This window comes from Pteropus vampyrus, unplaced genomic scaffold (genome assembly GCF_000151845.1).
Source record: "Pteropus vampyrus isolate Shadow unplaced genomic scaffold, Pvam_2.0 Scaffold29, whole genome shotgun sequence".
NCBI classification, from domain to species: domain Eukaryota; kingdom Metazoa; phylum Chordata; class Mammalia; order Chiroptera; family Pteropodidae; genus Pteropus; species Pteropus vampyrus.
This window is the reverse complement of record NW_011888810.1, coordinates 4,872,954-4,891,860: the sequence shown is the minus strand read 5'-3', so window position 1 is coordinate 4,891,860 and position 18,907 is coordinate 4,872,954. Positions and strand designations below refer to the sequence as shown.

At 41.8% G+C, this 18,907-nt stretch overlaps 1 protein-coding gene across 1 annotated transcript in view; it reads left to right on the top strand.

Moving 5' to 3' along the window:
* Positions 1–3,548, top strand: part of VAT1L (vesicle amine transport 1 like) — a 139,335-nt gene extending 135,787 nt beyond the window's left edge. Inside the window, exons 9-10 of the mRNA XM_011356652.2 lie at positions 1,039–1,122; positions 2,841–3,548. Of these exons, the coding sequence (XP_011354954.2) occupies positions 1,039–1,122; positions 2,841–2,939 (183 nt within the window). The 3' untranslated portion in view covers positions 2,940–3,548. The remainder of the gene's footprint in view (positions 1–1,038; positions 1,123–2,840) is intronic.
* Positions 3,549–18,907: the final 15,359 nt, after the last annotated feature.

Genomic DNA, 18,907 nt, shown 5'->3' with positions numbered 1-18,907 from the left:
AAAGCAAACACTGCTTCATCAGCTCCAGACTAAGCTCCCCAAGGGAGACACCCTAGTTTAGTTTTTAGTTCTTTTTTTTTTTTTAAACCATGGCATCTAGCCTATAAGTAACATCTAATGAGTATTGTGGACTGAATGAACAAAAATATTTAAAAATCTGAGACTTTAGGAAAAATATTTAGTCTAGGTCTACTGACACTCCTTTTTTAATCAAGAGATTTTTCATTTCCATTTAGAAATCACTAAGAGATGTGGAGGACAGAGGATGCCAAGCACTGGCCTCTCTTTTGTCCTTTCCTTATCTCATTTAATCCTCACAGCACCCCCTACAGTTCTTTTTCCCACGCAGCAGCAGACTGAAATGCTCAAAGCATATATCAGATTATGTCACGCCCTTGCTTTTATAAAGGGTTCCAGGAGACATCTGTTGGCCCCTATCATTTGGGGGGGGGGGGCGGGCGGGGGAGGAAAGTAAGTCCTCTTTTCTGGGGAGAATACTATTTCTGGGAAAATATTTCCTTAGATGGAGACAAAATTTCCACCCAATACTAGGAATGATGGTAATTTTCTTAAATGTAGTTCACCCTGGGTAATGAGTCATTTTAGCCAAATTAGGAGTCAGAATGATATAACATTTAGGTAAGCAGGGCACAAATAACCCTCAAAAAGAATTTTATTGGTCAACATTTCCTCTGGCTGATGTGCGTTGTCGTTCTATAGCATGTAACTCTTTGAACTCCACAATACTCCTCTCCGGGACACCAACACCCTTTTTAAAAAGAAATTTTATTTTACTTATTTCTGGAGCTATCACCCTCCTTTTTTAGACCCAGGAGAGCAAGTTGCTTGTACAGATCAGAGTGTCTAACACAACCAGAATTTTTTTGCCCTCAACGTCCAAAACCATCTCGAGCTTAGCCACTAAACTTAAACCACAGCGCCCCCTAGTGGGAATCTGGTGGTTTAGCTTTCCCAGGCCTTGACACTTGGGCCACGTCTCACCTAATCAGCGCTCCAATTTTTCTCCCTGTCTCTCAGGTAAAGGAGGCCATGCAGCGGATTCACGACCGAGGGAACATCGGCAAATTAATTCTGGATGTAGAGAAGACCCCAACTCCACTGGTGAGTCAAAAAGCAGAGGAATCTGGTCAATTCAACATAAGAGGGTCTTACTGGGCAAAGACCCAAGTTGGGCAGAGGGAAATACAGGCAGCTCATGGGCTGGCAGAGGAGGCCAGCGGTAAACAAATGGTTGTGTGAATGAGGGATTAGTTATACACTGGGATACATGTGGAGAAAGAAAGGAAAATGCTTCAATGAGAGCATTTCAAGAGCAATCTGAGGGCAGTCAGAAAAGGGTAGAAACAACCTTTCTCTATTCGAAGTCCTCTCTCTTGGCTGCCACAAGTAGGAGGGATTCCTGGTAAAATCTAATAAATTCACATTCACATACTCAACAGATTCATGCTCACTGCTTCCAAGATGCCTCCTGATGATTCCACCAATTTTGTTTTCTTTTATCAGGATAAAACCCCTATGCCCAGGGATCTCACCAGGAGTGGAGCTTGTCAAACTGACACCACAAATGCTCTTGCAAGGGCCACTTGAGGGGGACTATGTAATGTGGCGGTCAACACATAGACTGTCACCAGACTGCATGGGTCAAAGCCCAGCTCTGAGCCCCAGCGTGTGACCTGGACTATTGCTTTGCCACTCCAGCTTCGGTCTCCCTTTCTGAAAACTGGAGATTGACAAATTTTCACAAGTCAATTAGAATGACATGCATAAAATATTTCTCATACACGCTAAGTTCTAAAAAGAGGTTTAACGAAGAAAATACTTAGGAAGTTTTTTTTGTTTTCTCATATGTTTAGTCTTAGAACTGCATCAGTCTTTTATAAAAGAGGAAGAACTCCAATTTCTTACATGTTTTAGTCTGAAGTGTGTATTTTTAAAAATGTTTACTTGGTTTTTATAACCATAATGTAGTTCAGGTGTATGTAATGGCCATTTCACTCAGTGAAGAACAGTTTAATGAGAGGGCATTTTACGATGTGTAATTGATGGATAACAATATGGAGATAGTTTATTAAATACTGACTAAGTTCCAGGACTGTGCCAGCAAATGTTTGAAGGCAAACAAGGGGACCAGGTTAAGGAGAAAAAAAAATGGCCGGGATCCCGGGTCTTCTGTGCATCTACGTTATGTTCTTTAAACACGTGGCCAAGTCTGTTTCAGTCCCATCAGTATAAGGCAGACATGTCTAGAGACATCCTGGACCGTTTTCTAGCCAAATGGCTGGCACTGGCTTCCTACCTGTCTCCATTACAAATGAAGTTCTGCTGGACCCGCAGGCTGGTAGGGAGGCCTGTTTGACCATGGGGGTGGGGGGAGGGAGCATTTCTCATCAAAGCAGGAGCTGAAAAGTTCACCGTTCATGGAGACAGCTCAAAGCCTGCCTTGGCACGCCTTTGTCCTTGTTCCTGAATCTCAGGAGGACTTTTACCCTGAGATCCAAAGAAACAAAAAGGTGATGGAGAAGGGCCAACTCAGATCTGTGGTATTTGGAGCTTCTCTTTGATGGGTGGAGGCCGCAGCCAACCTGAATGGACTCAACCCCCAAATTACAGTACTTGCCCTCACATCCTTATCTCAGTGTCTGCTTCTTAAGGGGGCCTAACATGAGACAGCTAATACCCCACACACTACCTTCCCGGGGAAGCAAGCAACCCTAGCTCTTGGCCCTTAAAGAAGTCCTTCTAAGTGGTATCATCAGATGCTCAGAGAAGTTGGGGATAAGGTTGCAATGCCTTCTCATACGTTCTCCGTTGAATTACAGATGGCCAATGACAGCACAGAGACCAGCGAGGCAGGAGAAGAGGAGGAGGACCACGAGGGTGACAGCGAGAACAAGGAGCGGATGCCCTTTATCCAGTAACCCAGAACCCAGGCAGAAGAATGAAGGAAGGTCATTGGTAGAAGAGGAGCCAGCTGAGGAAGTTCTTCTGTGCCCCAGTGAACAAATGCTGTAGTCCAGTGCGTGTCGTGTTTGTCTGCAGTCAGCTGAGCTAAAAAGCTGTTGATCACTGTTGTTTTTTGAAATTAAGTGCCAATCCCATTCCATGCAGTATTATGTCCTTCCCCCATCTGTGTATTACACTCTTCCCTCTCCCCTGTTTCAAAACCATCTATATTTGGGTCCTTGACAGTTCTAGAACAGCCTTGCAAATTAATACAAGCCCACAGGCCCAGTGCCTAAGAGACTAGACATGGCAAAGACAGATTTGGATTGAAAGGTGTTATCACAGAGCACTATCCAGATCCTAGAATTCTTTGGGCCAATGATACTTTTCACTGCCAGCCACCCATGCTTCTGATAACACTTGCCAATCTGGCTGGCAGAAAGAGGGTAGGCCAGGAGATGTTTTTATGAGCCCATAAACTTAGTATCTCTCCAAACTATAACTTTCCCTCTCCCCTCTTAAGAGGCAACTTCCTTACATTCATCCAGTTGTTTCACAGTCAAAAGTTTGAACTACTCTCCTCTCACCCTCTGATGCTTGATCTCTTCACTGGTTATTATCCACGCACACAGGGAAATGGATGTGAATGTTTCAGGGTAGAAGATGGGTCAACAGCATGAGCTTGAGGACCAGCCACAGAGATTTCTCCTCTGAAACAGTATCTCACGAGCAAAACACTCTCCCCGCCACAACCCACCTGCCATATATATTTTATTTCAAGAAAACTTACCACATGTGAGACTATTTCAGAACTCATTTCTGAGACTCGCCTGCGTTTGCACACTGGCCATTGGCATTCCCAATTTTGCTATGTTCATTTCCTAGTACTGAGCAGCCACCTTTATTGTGGATTCCCCCGAGGAAGACCTCCTTGATAGACCATATTTGGAAAAAAAAAAATCAGTATCTTTTCATTTGCCAAAGCATGTTTCAACATGTAACAAATTCTAGCCACACAAAGGTTGATGTTTAGTATCAGATGCCAAATGTGCAGTTCCTCTCCTCTGAAATATAAAATTATGGTGCAGACTGTGCAGATGGGGAACTGGGGACCCAACTACTTGGTTGCACACTCTTTTCCGATTTTCCAATTCCTAAACTTCTAAGAAACCTCACCCCCAACCCCACCCCACATGGTGTGGCTTGAGGCAAACAGTTCCCCTGCAGGAAGAGAAAAAGGCTCAAAGTTTCCATGAGGAGGGGCTCCTCCTTTCCTCCTCCCAGTCCTTTTGCCCAAAGGGTTGACTCCATCACTCACAAACCAAGTTGGAGACACAAGAAACCCACGAATTCAGCACTCCAGCTCACTTTACATTCTGGAAGACATTGGAGGGTTCCCACATCGCCCAATCTCTCTACCAGTGAGCCTCAGGACAGACCCAACTCTTCCCCCAAAATGATGGGAGTGAATGCATTTCATCAATTACCTATTTTATTTCCAAAGTCCTTTTGTAGCAAATGTCACCTCATCAGTCATGTTCTTTTTTTTCCTATCCTATGCTTGTGATGATGACTTATTTATGCCAAATATTTATCTGGAAGGAGTTTCTCCTCATTGTGAATGTTATGTGCAAAATAATGAAGATGAGCAAGGGTGCTGCCATCTGAGGTGCAGAGAGCTGAGAGGATCTCAGAGAAGACACCAACATCTGCTCTTCCTACTTTAGGACCCACCAGAATTCCAGGTCTGCCCACTTAGAGAGATGATGTAGAGGTTTTATTCCACCAACACCTTTGCCAAATGATGAATTATTGGTCATGTTTCTCCCATAACCAAGCTGACGATGGTGTCCTAACAGCCACTACCCAAGTGATACTACTAGTGAGCTGAACAGAAATGGCATGTTCTAGGGCTGGGGGAACAAAGAGCCACTGGCCACATTAAGGCTGTCCTCTGCCAGGTGGGTGGAACTCTGCGTTGAGAATCCAGATGGCCTTCACTATGTCCAGAGGAGACACAAAAACTCACTCCTCCTCAAATCTGTTTTTTTTTTTTTTTTTTAACAAGCAAGGTTAATACAGTAATCACAAATAATGCCAGTTAATTGTGGAAAATAATTTTCATTTTCTCAGAATACAGAATGAGAAGAAAAAACTAGAGTTTGACCAATAAAATCAATTTATGCCATGAATAAGAGAAAAAACATCAAAATTAACCAATTAATGCCCTTTCATCTTAAGTACTTCCTTTCCCATCACGCGATTGTTTTTTGGAAGGAAGTGTAAAGAACGTCTCAGTTTGCCTTAAAGGAACTGTGAAGGCTTCTCTGTAATTTAAGCTTGATTGGAGTGAACTGAAACATTGTCTAATGTATTTGTGGCTTTAGAGCTTTTGTTATATTGTGCCTACAAAGCAAATTATGTTTACATAAAATATATAAATAAAGTATTCAGCATAGCATAACCTCGCCTGGCATCACTTACTCCACATAAATAGTTGTTGGAAAAGTAGCCCCCCTATTGAAATGTAAGGAATGGGTGACTAAAAAAGAAAAAATTAAAAAAAAAAAAAACGTGATAGAAGACTCTTTAGATGAGAAACTGAAGACTACATGGAAAAACAGGGTTTGAGATTAGACAAGCCTTTAAAAAGACATTCGAGTTCCCTCAAGCAAGAAAATAAAACCGCTAAATAAAAGAACTACTAAATACATCATATATTAATAATGGTAACAAAAACAATAATTATAATGACATTTATAAGGTATCTACCATTTGCTGTTAAAAAAGCTATGTATGTGTTAACTTGCTTACCTTCCAAACAGCCCTGAAAGGTAGTGTTTATCACTACATCAATTTTATAGGTGATAAGATTGAATAAAGCATAGGGAGGTTTGGCACTTGCCTATGATCACACGGCTATTAAGTGATGGAGCCAGGATCTTTGAACCAAGCTAGAATTGCTGCTCTTAACTGCCCTGTTATGCTCTCTTGGCTTACATAAGGTTAAAATACATTGCATTTCAAATGACCATTTGTTGGACACCAAAAACTCTTCAGGGATTCTTTCCTTTGATTTCAAGGATATGTTTGGAAATTTGTTTTGCTTTGCAGCAAATAATATGCATATCAAGAAACCCTTTTTTTTCCTGGCCCTCAGTTGAAGTGTTCGGCGAAGTACTGATCTTAAAACTCATGTATCTCAACCATTTTCATTTTTGTGATCTAATATCTCAAGGTTATCAAAGGGATATATAAAAATAAACCTCTAAGGGCTAAGAGTTCGCAAAAGAGGATTTTGTGATTAGGGAGGCTTTACTGTATTTACCACATTTCTCAGTAGAAAGAAAAAAAAAATAGAGCTAGTCCCATGTTACTAACATGCCAGTGTATATATAACCCTGAATTTACAAAGTAGAAAAGTTAGTTACATTGTCAGTGAAATTCTTACAAAGTCACTGCACAAAGGATTTTCTCATGTTTTCTTTTAATGCTCAAGTACTCCATGTAACTCTCATGGCCTCATAGCCAGCAACAAAAACTGGAATCTAAACTAAAATCTACTTATAACTGAGAATGGGGAAGAGGTCCAGCAGCTGGCATTTTTTTTCCAGCAGTGTGGGTGGGGTTAGTAATGGAGGTACACCTCTCAAAAGCCATCATAGCATAGGGAAACATTTGTGGGATGGAGACTGGAACAGTGTAGCTAAAATACATGTTACGAGGAGACAGAATGGAGCAGGAGACACGCACGATGGAAGCACAGGGTTCAGTGGTCTTTGAATGCCCACTTGATAATTTTAGATTTCCAGGGAAAGGAAGAAGGATGTGCAAGGGTGTGACATTAAAACTTGGGGTGCGGAGGCAATTACTAAGAGTAAATGCAGGGTTTGATAAAAAGAGGGATCTGAGAGGAGACTAAATGTGCTCTGGAGTTAGATAACAATACCATGACCCTCTGCCCCAGTTTGGGTCCTCCCGAATCAGACATCGAAATAAGGATTTGAATGTCGGCAGTGTTGGGAAATGATCCCAAGAAGCACAGATGGGGGAAGGAAAATGTAAAAGAGGACAAGGAAGGAGGCAATTCAGGGAGTGTTGATGAGCAGGTTTCCACTGTGGAAGACCACAGACAGGCCACACATTTGCTGCACTTGAAAGACGAGGCAGTTGTATTTATCCATCAATTCCTGTGCATCATTCGTTAAGGGCTACTCCCAACAAGCGTGTTGATTCCCTGACATTCTTGCCCTTCCCCTTGTGTGAATCAAGCACATTGCTGCAGCCAGGCAATGCCCTCCACAGACAGCCACAACGAGCCATTGGATTCCACATATAAGTGAAATCATATGGTATTTGTCTTTCTCTGTCTGCCTTATTTACCTTAACATAATATCCTCTAGGTCCATCCATGTTGTCACAAATAGTAAGATTCCATGCTTTTTTTTTTTTTTTATGGCCAAGTAATATTCCAGTATGTCACTGAGTATATATGCACTATATCCTCTTTATCCAGTCATCTATTGCTAAACGTTTAGGTCGCTTCTATATCTTGACTATGGTGTGTATGGGAGCAGTGAGGAGATACGGGGCCAGTACCCACAGCTTCTACTACAACTCTTCCAGGGAACTTACTTTTTATTCTGAAGTTAAAGGGGGAAGCTTTTGAGGATTTCCATAAACTATACTCCAGTCTTATTTACCACACCCTGACTCCAGCTATCCCATTAACTCTCACTGCTCCTTCTTTTCTGCTTTTGTTTTGTCTCTTGATGTAAAGAGTACAGTTTCCGCTCAGAAGAGACAGCCAAAATGCCTCTCCATCTCACCACGATAACTTACTTCATTAGGATCTTCTTGCCAAATTTCAGGTCTATTCTTCATTTGGGGCCAGAAGATCTGGGGGCTCAATGTTAAATACAATCGCATGTTTATTCAACAAGTTTGTAATGCAGGACCTTGTTCAGGGTTCTAGAAATAAAAAGAAAATAAGACCTGTCCTCAAGAAATTTACCTTCGAGAACTGTGCTATCCAATGAAAATACATGTGAGCCACATACAAAGTTAAATGTTCTTGTAGTCACATTAAAAAAGTAATGAGAAATAAGAAAATTTAATTCTAATAATATTTTATTTAACACAACATACACAAAATGTAATCATTTCAACATAGAGTTAACATAAAGGTTATTAATGAGATATTTTACATTCTATGTTTCATGCTAAGACTTCAAAATCTAGAGTGTATTTCATGCTTACAGCATTTCTCAGTTTGGACTAGGCACATTTCCAATGCTCAGTAGTTTTTGTGAGTAGTGGCTTCTATTCTGGGTAGAGAGATCTAGAGGAAAGAAAGAGCTGGACACCACGATGTGCAACATGACTGCAACAAGGCTACGTTAGAGGGCAGAGGGCATAGTGGAAAGGGGTCAGCTCTGTGATGGAAAGGGACGGTGAAGACAGCATACATGGAGAAAGTGATGCTCGAGTGAAGTCTTTTAAGATGAGTGGTGTTGTTCATGAGAGTAAAGAACTTAAAGCACACAGCACACAGCGTGGAGTAAGCACTCAATAAATATTAGCTTCCTTTCCCTATTCCCATTTGCCAGTGCTGGGAAGAATGGGAAACTTAGGAAATACTCAGTAGCTTTCCTACTTTTTTTTTTTTTTTTTTAACGACAGAGAATACATAGGTCTCAATATTTTCTTCCAAATTTGTTTGTGGGAGAAAAAATAAGTTGCTATGGGCCGAATGTTTGTGTGCCCCACCGCATTCATAAGTTGAAACCCCACCACCCACTGTGTGATTGTATTAGGAGGTGGGCTTTTGGGAATTAATCAGGACTAGATGAGGTCTAATAGGATTGGTGCCCACAAAAGAGTCATGAGGGAGTTTACTTCCTCTCTTTCTCTGTTGTGTGAGGATGCAATAAGTTGACAGTCTGCAACCCAGAAGAAGGCCTTCTTGAGAATTCAATCATGCTAATACTCAGATCTTGGACTTCTAGACTCCAGACTATGACAAATAAATTTCTGTTGTCGATAAGCCACTCAGTCTATGATACTTTGTTAGAGCAGCATAGACTGTCTAAGACGTAAGTGATTTTTTGCATTCTCCGCCAGAAGCAGAATGAGCAGAGTTTCTATTACCAGTCAAGCAAAGATGTTGGAAAATATGTCCCATGAGTTATTCCGATTGGCACCCATATATCCAAATAAAGGAGTGACTCAGGAGCAACTAAAACCTCACATGCCACTTGCATATGCACCCAAGACATGTGCAGCAATTAAGAGCATAAGCCTTGGAATCTTGCAAATCAGTGATCAAATTTAGGCTAATTGCTTGGCATCTGAGCTTTTCCTTACTAAAATGGGGATGACCATTTTGTCTATTTCCTAGAATTGTTATGAAGATCAAATGTAACAGTGTGTATGTAACCAGATTGTAACCATGGCCCACAATTTCGAGTCTGGAAACCAGATGGTGACTGCTTTCAAAACAAGTTTTTTTTCATTCATTCAACAAACAGTGATCAAATACTTAGTGTGTTCTTGACACAGCATTTTTAGTGTCTTAGCAAGGAAAATAAGAAATACATAGCCTCTACCATCAAGGGACTTACAGTTTAAAGATGTGATAACAATAATCTTTATTTCTTGTGCAAATGGCAGTTTATCTGTAGACCCTGCTTTGGAACTGCGAGCTTATATGTTTGGAACAGTAAAGAGTGGTATACTTGATGAAAACCGTCTATGAGGAGTGAGTGAGGAGAGCTTCTAGGAGAAATAACTACCTTTAGGCACATCAGTGAGGAAGCACAAGGTCGGTTCATGGAATGGTCCATTTAGCTATCGCACGTATCAAGAGAAGAGGCAAAAGATTAAGAAGACTGGGTTGTAGAAATCTATGAATGTCCCTTCCACGTTTCTAGATTTTGTAATAAAGCCAAGAGATTAATCAAGGGGCTAGTGGAGAATGTTCCCAAGTAAGTGAAGACCATGGGAAATCTTCCCGCAAATCAACTTCACCATTTTACTTAGTCTAGTTTTTGGAGGCAGAACAGATAGGTGATCAATAATGGAATAATAGTTTTTTGGCTAGTACCCCAAAATCCATTCATCGTCTATTTGGTCATGAGTTAAGGTGACTAAATGGCATGAGTGAAAGGAAAGGAACCCCTCTCCTTTTCAGGAGTGGTGAAAAAAGAGATGTTGGTGATACAGACTTTTCCTGGGGAGCTGGATGCTTGTGCATGGGAGGCCCCCAGAAACTAAATCACTACCTATCAGAGCTGAGAGTCAAAACTAACACGATGCTACCAGGCAAGGGCTTACTGCCTGATGCACCTATGAGCCAATTTGATGGCACCGGCTTTTGAGAAAAGAAAAAAAGTTTTACTGCAAATTCAACTGGCAAGGAGACAGGAGGCAGAGCTCAAATCTGTCTCCCAGATCTAGGGTTCGGGCAAGATTTAAGGAGTTTCAGCACCAGATCTTCCTGGATATTGGACCCTTCACCTCCGGAAGATTTTTGGCATTCAGATTCTGGTTACATCCTGGTCCTTTGGTTCTATGTGGTGGTGGGGAGCAGTTAAGGGTTCACGAGTGTTACTATTAAGTGGTATATCCAAGGTTTGAACTTTGTTTCTGGGTTTTGTTAGAATAGGGCCAGTTCGAGTTGGTTCTGTGGTTACAATAGGACAATGGCCCACTGGCATGCTCACAAACACTCATAAAGACTGAAATCCTTTAAAAAAAAATGTCCTAGCTTAGAGTTCTGAGGTTTCCATAGAGTGAAATTGAATCAAGGTAAACCATGAAAATGAAACTAACATTTACTGAGGATTTGCTCTTTGCCAGGAATTTTACACATGCCTTTGCTGAACCAAACCAAAACCTTGAAAGGTAGATATCATCCTGACTTACAGACAAGGATCTTAAATTTCAGAGATATTGGGCGGCATGCTCATGGTTACCCAGTTAGAAAGTAAAGGAATACTGTCTACAACCCAAGACTCCGTTTGGCAGAAAGATTTCTTCTTCCCAGCAGCTGGGAAAGATGGGGGCCCAAAGTTCCAAATTAACATCTTCCTGGCCAGGTGGTCACTCCTGCTCTCTCTCCACTTCTTCCCACCCCCGAAGGAAAAAGAACTTTCTCTCCACCAGCTCTGGTATAAATCAAGGTGCTCTCAGGAAGGCTCTGATTAGCCCAGCTTGGGTCACATGTCCATTCTAAACCAATCATTGAAGCAGAGGGATGCCTATTCTGACTGGCTAGGCTAGATCATGTGACCACCCCTGTGACTGGTCCTGGTAGGAAATGGCAACCTGAATGACAACCCTAGAGAAACACATCAAATGACAGAGGGATAGATCCCCCATAGGAAGGAAGGATGGACAGTTAAAACTGTGTTCACTATGCCTACGGTATGCTGAGTACTCACAAAGCACCAGATACTGTTTTCAGCCCTGGTAGCAGTCACCACTGATGCCCCACTACATACTGTCTTGGTTTGCCAGAGTTTGCCTACACCTGTAGATAGTTGCTGGTATGCTGGCAGCTTCCCACTTCAAGCACCTGCATTTGTTTTTCTTCTTCTGTGCCTGCAGGCTTACTCCAGCACTGTACATGAAGGTACCCCAGAATTACTGTGGTGAGTAGTGAGGGTAGCACCCCCAAGGGCAGCCTCAACCACGAAGGATGGGAGCCGGTGGATAAATACTCAGATTCCCTTTTGTCTGATGTCATGACTCTGAGGCATGTTCCATAAAGTCTTTCAAGGGTCCCTTGGTGGGGTCAAGCCTAAATTGCCCACAGTGCTAACTAACTCATCAAGCATGTCTTCCTTCCTTCTTTTTTTCCTTCCTTTCCTTCCTTCCTTCCTTCCTTCCTTCTTTATCACATTCTCCCACCTACCCCACCTCCACACACACACACACACACACACACACACACACACACGCACACACTCCTGCTTCTCAGCATGATCTTACAAATAAACTACCTAAATCCAATTCCTTATCTTGGGGACTACTTTGGGAGAACCCAAACGAAAAACTGCATTTTTTGTGTGTGTATTAACTTGCCAAATACTCATAACAATCCTATAAGATATCCCCATTTAACCGATGACAAAATGAAGCTCATAGAAGTTAAATAAAATGCCTAAAACTACATATAGCGACTGAGATTCCAGAATCTACCAGAGAAATCAAGTTAAGCACTCTCTAATGCTCAAGTCACTGAAAACACACAATACCACTTAACAAGTTAGAAAAGTTATTTAAAAGCTAAGCTAGTGTCAATTAAAATGACTTCTGGGGTGAGCAACACTCAGTTTTTTAAAAAGCCTGCCCAGGGAGTGAGAAGGGATTCTTGATGGTTTCCTGACTCTGGAGAATTCTATCCAAAGCCGGCCGGAGGGAGCCCATCAGCCCTGATGAGTTAAAGGGCTGTGCTGTGAAAGGGAATCAGATCAACGCACATTATCACAATACATATGATCTCTTCATTCTTTGCAAAAACAAGCATAAATACCTATTTATGGAGTTCCAGGCGAATGCGCAGGTTGACTGCTGATGTTAAGAACTGATCTGACTATTGTCTTTGTTTAGAGGCAGATCTGCATATCCCAGGGGTCCTTTGAGATTAATCAACCAGCAAGTCAGGAAGCCAGTGCATCATCAAATTGACAGAGTATTTAATTATTAACTAGATGAATTAAGGATATATCAAAGCTTCCATTCTCACTCAATTGGTTTGTCTATCTACCTACATACCTACCTACTAAACTATCTATCTGTCTGTCTGTCTATCATCCATCTATCTCTGCTATGGTAAATATCATTAAAGAGATTAAATTCAATTCTACAAATATTTACTAAGCTTTGACTCTGTGCATGGCCCTGTTTTATGTGCTATAAAGGATTCAGAGATAAATATGGCCTGGTCACTGCTGGCAAAGAGCCCACTGTCTATTAGACAGTGAAACTGGGACACCAATCATCTGGAAAAGGCTAGCAGCCTAGAAGAGAGAGATGCACGGGGCTCTATGGTGCAAAATTGGGAGAGGCGTCATTTGGGCAAAGGATAAAACAGTCTCTACAGAATGGAAGTGGGGTGGACACTCAAGGTTTTGCCTGTCAAGAACTGACTATACTCTACTTACAGTTCAGTGGTCAAAAGCAGGACTCTGAAGCTGGATGGGCTGAGTTTGAATCCTGACTCTTACAGTTACCAGCTGTGTGACCTTGAACAAGTTATTTCATCTCTGGCCTTTGTTACTGCCTCTGTAAAGAGGGATAACTTTAAAATGTTATAGGTAATGCTAAATATTAAATGAATCAATAGGTATAAAATATTTAATAAATATCATATGCCTAACATATAATAAGCGCGTATAACTGTTAGGTATTTTGTCAATCGCACCTGATTTTCCTTCAGAGAATGACCCCACGCATGGTATGTTGGGTTGGGGATTCTGTGAATAAAAGTGCTCTGCCTTCCTCAAGCCTAACAGGTCTCATGACCCACAGAAGCCAAAATAGATGTTCTACTAATCTGAAGCTTAAGAGGGGTGATGCAAACACAGGAAAAGGAGTGGAGACATTTCATCCTGATGGGAGTACCCTAAAAAGACTCCTCAGACTCCCTGCTACCCAGATCCCAAAAGCTGCCTGTGTTTCTACTTTTTCCCAAGCCTCGATCTGCAGTCTTGTCTTGGATTCTGTGAGCAACCCATACATACAACTCAAGTTAGCCAGGCCTGATCTCTCTTGCACGCAACTGAAGAATGCTACCTGACAGAAAGAGGGCTTTTGAGCTAGGGCTTGAATAACTTGGCAGGGTTGTTACTGGGATGGTTCATCTTCCTGGTTGTGCCCATATATACAGAACTTTTATTTCCCAAAGCCAGGATTATGATCACGCATCAGGAAGAAGAGGCAGTGTAAGAGACAGAGTGTGCCTGCCAAAATATAGGCATTTCGAAAACATTCCAAGTTTTTAATTGGGACACAACAGTCAAATATTTGACATATAAAAACATAGAGTCAACATACCCACAACAGATACAAGAGCAAAGTATTTTGCAAATTCGGAGGAACTTTAGGCCAGTTTCTTGTTAATAAAAAAGAGATTAGCAAGTTTTAGAAAGATTTTAAAAGACATACCAACACCAAATTAAAACCGTCTCTTGGAAACCACGATCAGGATTTAAAGAAAACTGGAAAGGGAACAGGCAACCCAGTTTTATTAACATATGTGCCCCAGTGGTACCAGTACTGGACTCTAGGGGAACCTGCTCTCAAGAAAACAAGGCTTGTAGAGGCTTTGATCTGTTTAACAGCTGGAAGCCGGGAGCAGGAGGTGAGGGGCGAGGGGTGGTGGGAAGCCAGGGTGTCTGACTTTACAGAGCGTGCCTGGCCGAGAAGATGTGCCAGTGCACATAATTTAACACCCAGGTTTCCTCTGTAAGAAATCCACTTTGCTCACAACAGTTTTGAAACAGATCTCACTTCTGGGTGGTGACAATATTTCCTACAGCCAGCCGTTTCTATTTAAATGCTGGCTGAAGTCAACTTCAACAATGAATCATCAACAGAGTGTTCGTTTCCTCCACACCAGGGAACTCAGATGGAAAGACAAACCATCTGTCAGCCACTTCTGCAGCCCATTCGAGCTGCCAAGCACCTGCAGTCCCAAAATTGAGATAGAATTCCCCAAATGGCCCCACCAAATGGTCTCAGCAGTTTGAAAGGACTACATTTTAGTAGTGTGGGAGAGTGCTGGAAAGGAAACCGCAGCCATGCCCATCGAATGTTTAGCTGTGGTGGTGGGATTAGGGATTCCCAATACCATCCCCAGGAATATTTACTTATCATTTACCACAAGACAGGACCCCATTAAACACCCTGCAAGAATTATTTAATTTAATCCTCTTACTATATGCTCTCATTTTACAGATGAAGAAACTGAGGCGAGGAGAAGTTATATAACATGCCTTGGTTCCATGGCCAGCTGTGTGATGCCAGGATTCAGACCCCAGCCGTCTGCTTCCAGAGTCCATGCACTCAACCAACTGCCATCAACCACTAAGTCGTGCTGCCCCACAGAAAGCAAAAGAGGCCCTGAGCTGGTAGGTTGCTAGATAAAATACAGGATGCCCAGTGAAACTTGAATTTCAGACAAACAATAAATTTTTAGTATAAGTATGTCCTAAATATTGCAGGAGAAATACTAAAACATTATTTCTTGTTTTTCTGATATTCAAACGTAACTGGGCATCCATCTTGTGTTTTGATTGGCTAATCTGAAAACCTTATACTTAGTAGGACCCAAACCCACAACTCCTGGCTCGGAAGACGCATGGCTTAACCATTAGGCCATGGGCTCAATTACGTCAATGGGATCTAGATCTTCTGGAATCTTTCACAAAAGTTGACATGCCCAATCATCTCTGGTCATTTCAGAACTTTATAGGGGTGGTAGGGTAGTGGTATACAAGTTCTAGACAGATGCCAAAGAATCCCGCAGGCAATTATTATAAAGAACTAAGGTGTGTCTGTGGGCTGAACCTGCAGTACTGGGTCTGGTGAGTGAGAGAGAGAAACCTGAACCTTGAGTGTCAAAGCCCCGGACCTGGCTTTGTCTCCTGTGTGACATTGCTATCCCCTCCCGATCCACAGCCCCCTCATATGCAGAATGAGAGCCCTTGGTCTAGGTGGGGTGGGGGTTTCCAAAACGCAGTCTCCGGACTACCTGCACCAGAATCACTCAGAGAATCTACCGTTTCAAACAGGTAGATTCTTGGTTCCCATCACAGACCAACTGAACTAGAAATTTTAGAGGAAGAGTCAGGAAAACTGTGTCTTAATAAGGTCTCCTGTGGATTCTGATGCATCCTGAAGTGCAGGAGCAGCTGGACTCACGAACCTTGAAAACATTATGCTCATTTAAAGCAGCCAAACAAAAAAGGCCGTGTATTATATAATTCCATTGATATAAAATGTCCAGAATAGACAAAGCTGTAAAAACAGAAAGTAGATCAGGGTATTGGAGGGAGGAGGGAATGGGGCGTGACTGCTCAATGTGGAGTTTCCTTTTGGGGTGATGAGAATGTTCTGGAATTGATAGTGATAGTATATCCAGCCTTGTGGATAGACTAAAAACCTGAATTATATACTTTAAAATGACAAATTTTATGACATGTGAATTATATCTCAATTTAGAAATATACTAATACATTGAAAATAGTAATGGAAAAAAAAACAATTGGATTAGATAATCCTAGACCAGGGTTCCCCAGAGTGTGCCTCCAGAATTCTCTGATAAAAGCCTCCATGGGACTGAGTATTAGAATCTGCCCCCCAGAATGTCACAAGCAGCTACTAGCAGGAAAGTCACTATCATTAAAAGAAGAAAATCTTTATCTCAGAAATTCTTATACTTACCTTCATCCTAAGGAACATAAGACTGAATATTCATGAAATAGCCATATGTAGTGGATGGATGTGTATGTGTGTGTGTGTGTGTATATATATGTGTGTGTGTGAATATATCCACCTGCATATATATATATATACATCATATATATAGGACTTCATTTCCTCAGTCCACAGTCAATCTGTATAGTTGGTATACAGATTTGAGGGCCTCTGACATTATTGTGCATGTAATCAGAAAAACAAACAATAACAGAAGCTGTGTGTATGTGTGCATCTATGTGAGTATGTGTGCGTGCGTGTGTGTGAAACTAGAGGTGGCTGGGGCATCACTGGACCTCTAAGAGAATGGATAGAGCCCAGAAAGTCTCCCAAGAAATCCTAAGGCTGTGGTTCTCACACTGCACTTGCACAGGAGAATCACGGGAGCTTGTTAAAAGTCAATGCAACTGCAGACTGAAGCACTTCCAGGGGGTCCTGTTTAGGGAGTCTGGCAATTCCTAGGAACTGCATTTTTATATACACCAGCCCCAGGTGATTCTGCTGCATTATGAAAAATTCTGCTTAGAATCCGGGCACCTCAGTGGGAATGAGCTCTGAGACTGAAGTCCAGTGTCATTTCACAATCAGGAGTCCTGTTCCATACCTGGCTCTGTATGTCGGGAGTGTGAGACCTTTCAGGTATGTGTATATATTGGGGGAAGGGTAGGCGGGGAGGCAGAAAAAGAGGAAGGAGTCTTGCCACTTTTGTTTCTGAGATTGTTCATATGTTTAAAGAATTTAAGAAATGCTAAATTTACAAAAATATACAGATCTAGAGTACATGAACCTTTTTTCAATTCTCTCTGTGACAATGGAAATCAATTCATCTAAACGTTAGGCCTTTTGTGAAAGAGGCCTCCTTGCTCCGTCCCCAATCTCCACGACAAGCCTTAGACCAGAAGGACGTTCAAGGCTCCTCAGGGAAGACTCTCAGCCAGGTGCCCCCATCCCACTCAGTCACTTAGCACCAGAACTTGGACTTGGCATCATCTTCTAGCCACCTAGTGGTCAGTCAAAGATACGCTGCTAATTTATCTTAACCCTCTCTCAACTCTCATTCATTGATTCAGCAAACCTCTGTCAAGCATCTAGGATGTTGCCAGGCATTTTTCTGGGCTCTCGAAGTAAATAAGACTCTGTTTATAGAGCTAGAAGGAAGCCTACTAACCATTTAGGTAAGTCAGCTCATTCCCAAAGGTGACTGAGGCCTGGGGGCCGAGGGGACTTACACAGGTCCCACAACAACTCCTCTGACAACTTACCTCAAATATTCTTTCCTCCACAAAATGGGATGGAGGAAAGGAGAGTGTAAGTCTGAATCACCTGTGGGATTTTATAAAAATGCACCTGTCCAGGGGCCCACTCCTAGAGTTTCATATTCAGAAAGCCTAAGATGGGTTCTCTCATGGTAAATATATTTTTAAAACTCTTTATTTGTTTATTTATTTATTTATTTATTGTCCCTTGAAGCACACACACACATCAAGTTAAAAACCATGGTTTTATATCATGAGGTTCTTACCTAGTTTCCTATGTGATAATGATCTCTAGTTATATGGCATTTTACACTTTACAAATTCCCTTCCTGTGCATTATTGCATTTGACCTTCACACAATAATATGCAAGCATAATGTCCATCTTGCAGATGAGGAAATCAGACTTCACAAAAGCTAATTCCTCACGGTCACATAACTAATCAGCGATAAGGCAGGGTCTCAAATCCAGGTTCTAACAGATTCCAAATCCCACAGTTTTCTGCTATATTGGGCTGCCTCTGGATGGTTAGTTGGACAATACTATGCATAAGGCCAAGACTGAAGGACTAATCCCTGTCTGGGCCAGTTGTTAAAAAATAATGTATTTAAATCTTTTATTTAATAAATATTTTGAGAACCCACAACATGCAAAGTGTAGGAAAGTAACAGTTTTAGAGATAAACAAGACATGTCTCCTGCCTTCCACATCCTTAGAGTGTCCTCTGGAACTACTGTCACATATATCTCCACTTAATCCCAGTTACCCGGCACACTCCCCATAATACACAAATGCCCACCCCCAGTGGTATACTGGCAAATCAGCTCCCCAGCACTAATTTTTAAAGCTCTAATTCATAGCTGCTGGTTTCTGTAAATAATCCCAACATGATCAGTTTCATACTATCAAAAGTTTGACAATCAGCTTACGAAATTTCCAAATACTTAATGATTGGTTCTAGCGTGCTGATGGGAGCTAATTCCTGCACACACTACAGCCAAATGTATAACTCAATACCACATCAGACTAGCACTGTGTAAGTTTCCAGTTTCTGCTATAATAAATAACCACAAATTTAGAAAACAGCACACATGTATCATCTTTTAGCTCTGGAAGTCAGAAGTTCAAAATGAGTCTTATGGATCAGAATCAAGGTGTCAGCTGGGCTGCATTCCTGCTGGAGGCTCTAGAGAAGGATTCGTT